The sequence below is a fragment of the Quercus suber genome, unplaced genomic scaffold (genome assembly GCF_002906115.3).
Source record: "Quercus suber isolate HL8 unplaced genomic scaffold, Cork oak 2.0 scaffold_205, whole genome shotgun sequence".
NCBI classification, from domain to species: Eukaryota; Viridiplantae; Streptophyta; class Magnoliopsida; order Fagales; family Fagaceae; genus Quercus; species Quercus suber.
Window position 1 is genome coordinate 547,604 of NW_027069663.1, and position 3,694 is coordinate 551,297.

General features: G+C 29.8%; 1 protein-coding gene across 1 annotated transcript; it reads right to left on the reverse strand.

Moving 5' to 3' along the window:
- On the reverse strand, positions 1 to 995 carry LOC111988853 (WAT1-related protein At2g39510). The gene is made up of 4 exons (XM_065779316.1): positions 760 to 995; positions 592 to 654; positions 353 to 469; positions 1 to 250 (listed from the first exon to the last, which is right to left on the reverse strand). Exons 1-4 carry the CDS (start codon positions 951 to 953, stop codon positions 1 to 3), a joined length of 624 nt encoding a protein of 207 aa, XP_065635388.1. The 5' UTR covers positions 954 to 995.
- Positions 996 to 3,694: the final 2,699 nt, after the last annotated feature.

Genomic DNA, 3,694 nt, shown 5'->3' on the forward strand with positions numbered 1-3,694 from the left:
TTAGACTCTTACTTGAAGAATAATGTAACCAGACTGGCAGAAAAAACCTGCTAGCATCATGAGAGAACCCTTGACGACAACTTGCGTATGTGCTGCACTCGCAGATTCTTGATGGCTATGTCCATATGTCCATGGCAAATTCCAAGAAGGACCTTTAACCAGAGTCATAAGCATAACTCCTCCAAACGAGACTATGGTCCCCAATACCTTTGCCTGGCTAGCCCGTCTCCTAATATTTACTTTCTCAAGACTACAAAAGCATTCACAAATATTTGAAGCACCCCGTATATTTAATACATCATGTATATATATGCATGCACAAACGAACGTGAATGGAACTAAAGAGAATTACCGTAAAATCCAAGCCATTGCAAATGTACACAAAGGAACAACATTGAACAATGCTCTTGAATAAGTTGCTGTAGTACGCTTCACCCCCTCGTAGTACAAGTTCTGGTAAGCTACAGGCCTGAGTGGTAAAAAATGAAAGTTTAAGTGTAATCCAACTGGGCAAAAAAAAATATATATATATATATATATATATGTAAAATGTTTTGGTTGAAGCTTAAGACCAAAAGCTTAAATTCTTACCCCAGTAAGGCAAGCAACATAATCTTAGCAAAGATAGAGCAGGTCAACTTTGGCCTTTTCTTCCTGTTAAGAGCATTAAATTAATGTGATTAGCTTTTTCAACTACATGTAATTGAAGAAAAGAGTAGAAAATCTTGTAAATTTAATAAGAAGGGAAGAGATGGAGACCTATCGTAGAAAATGGCGAAAGGAGCAATGACCACAGTGGCAACGGCATATCGGTAGGCTATGAACACACGTGGGTTCATTCCCTTATTTAGAGCAAACTTACCGATTATGGACATCCCTGCATGGCCAAGTTGCACTAAAATTATTGCCACAAATGGTTTCACCTTCTTATACAATTGAGTCCTAGACTCCATAGATATGTTAAGCTAAATCTCTCTTTCTTTCTCTCTTGTCTCCAATGTGAAAAGGTTCAAGCAAAATGAAGTATGAAGTTCATGTTTTTTCTAATGGACAGTATATGTAGCGATCACTATATATACAGAGTCCCTTTTTTTTTTTTTTCCTAATGGATAAAAATCAATCATAATACTTCCACCTTTATAACTTGTTTGGGAGAGGGGAATTAAAAGAGGGAATGGAATGTAAAAAATAATTAAAGAAATAAAAAATTATTTTCATTCCTGAGAGATAGGAGAGAAAAAATAAAACCTTTTTGCTATTTCTTTTTGTCGTAAGTTTTTTTTTTTTTTAATCCCTCCAAAATTTGGAGGAAATGATGGAAAGAAATATGTTTTACAATATTTTTTGTTAAAGAAATGACATAATGATGATGATGATAATAATGATGACGATGATAATGATGATAATAATAAGAATAGTGTCATAAAATTATTATTTTTCCCACTCAAATCCCAAATATTGTTACTTTACATTTCTTTTCAAACATTTAAACAAAAAGGAGGCAAATATGTAATTCTTGTTTTTTTTTTTTTTTTTCCTATTCTATCAATGGCAGCTCCATGAAAATTTTTTCAATGGATTATTAAGGATTTTAAATTTGAATATATTGAGTTATCAACCAAATAAAAACATGTAAATATATAAATTTTTACAATTTCCTTCAAAAACTTTTTATATTTTAAAATTTTTACATGATAATTCATTACTAGTTGTCATTATCTATTATCAATGTGAATCGGTGTTACAATTTTATTTTACAGTTGTCATATCTATTTGTCATAGTTTTTATAAAAATATTGTAAGCTAAATCCTAAAATATTTCAACTGAACTGCACTATATTAATTATTGACCTATACAACCACACTCAACTATACATAAACAATATACTAAGTAGCTACTTAAACAATCAAATGCTTGAACGATAACTAACTTTACTTTTTTTCTAGAATCACTAACTTTATAACAAAAATTTATTATAACGTGATAATAATACACACAAATTTAACAAACCCTTTGCATTTTCTAATTATTAAATTATATAAAACTAAAAAGTTATATTATATTTATACTATTCATGCACACATTCATGAGAGGAAGAGATCTTTGTACTTTGTGTTGTTATTTGGTTTTGGGATTAACTGATACGTGTTGTTATATGGTTTTGGAATTTGCTAATATTTGTTATTTTTTGATTTTAAGCTAAACTGATTTGAGATTAGGGTGTGCGAGATTTAATTTAAGGTGTGCAAAAATATTTTTATAGGTAAATTTAACTAGTGAAGTATATTTTATATGTATATATATAATTTTGTTTTTCAAGTAAGAGGGTTCAAACATGCTTGTAGCACCGCCCCTATATTAGTGTATTCTATCCATTTCATATCATCTATATTATATATAAAAAGATTCCTTTTTTTCTATTGGATTTTTATGTAGTTCAAAAACCCTCATTAATGAAAGGTAACTTCTTTTAGAAATATGGTCATAAATGTCAAATAACAAATTTCATTTTGAATTCAAAAAGAGAATTCCTAAAATTAAGGATTTTTTTTTTTCAATTTAAGATTTTTTTTCCTTTTACGTTAAAAAAAAATTACAGTTATTGCTTATCTCTAAAATTTATCATATTTATTTATTTAAAAAATAAAAAAAATTTTAATTATAATAGATGTAAATTATTAATCTTTACACAAAAAAAAAAAAATAGAAAGTTTCTACGCACGCGCATAAGCGCATGCTCAGAGATTAGTTGTTTATAAATTTCTTAAGTGTTAAGAATCTTGACACTCCCCGTAGTAAACCTGCAATCTTTTCCTCATACCACGCTAAGCACTGTGACTCAGCACTGACCAAGGTGAGGAGTGAGGACTCAGTGCACCAAGAAAACGTGTCCATATGCAATGTGGGGGATTGGTTGAATTTGCCTAAACTTAACTGAGGATGAATCAGAATTGAGTTTAATTATTGATGCAAGACATTATTTTTGCTTTTAATTTTCAAACTTTACACATACGAGTTTGAGTACCTCAAGATATTATAAGATCTATAAAGCTTCATTTCTGGAATCTAATGTTGAGTTTGCTTTAGTGGCACTAATTAAAGCATCGGAAGAGGCCAAGCCAAACTCTGCAGCCTTTTTTAAACTAGTGGTGATAATAGTTTTGTTTAACTGACTTTGTTGAATTAAAATGCCATCCATCTCATACTTAAAGCAATGTCTTCACGGCGTGTTCGCATTTGTTGCATATTTTTTCTTTGTTATAGCTAGATAATGGGGTGGGGGGCGGAGGAGGAAGAGGTGGATTTTGAACTATTAGAGTATAGACGTAGGAGGTAAGACGTCATTAAAAAATGCTAATTACCACTAAACGATCATTTCGTTATTTCTAATAGAGAAATGATATGTCTACAATATTTTTACAACATTTTTACAATAAATCTTAAGTGGCAGGTTGTTACTGGTTATTATTGTTGGAGCAAAAAAGTAATCTTAGTATTAGTTTCAAATTTGAACCAATGACAACTAACCGCCTGTAATTTGTTGTAAAAATGTTGTAAACGTAGCATCTCTCTTTCTAATATATATATGCTCAAAGGTTTTTTTTTTTTTTTTCCCTTCAAATTCCCATTTGTGTAATACACTCTTTTTTATATATATATAAATTAAAAAAAAAAAAAAAAAAAAGTTTCAAT

Coding starts and splice junctions, on each gene's coding strand:
- LOC111988853 (XM_065779316.1), bottom strand. CDS start 953: ATGGAGTCTAGGACTCAATTGTATAAGAAGGTGAAACCATTTGTGGCA. Junction 470..591: donor ATGTTGCTTGCCTTACTGGG/GTAAGAATTTAA, acceptor TTTACCACTCAG/GCCTGTAGCTTACCAGAACT. Junction 251..352: donor GCAATGGCTTGGATTTTACG/GTAATTCTCTTT, acceptor ATGCTTTTGTAG/TCTTGAGAAAGTAAATATTA.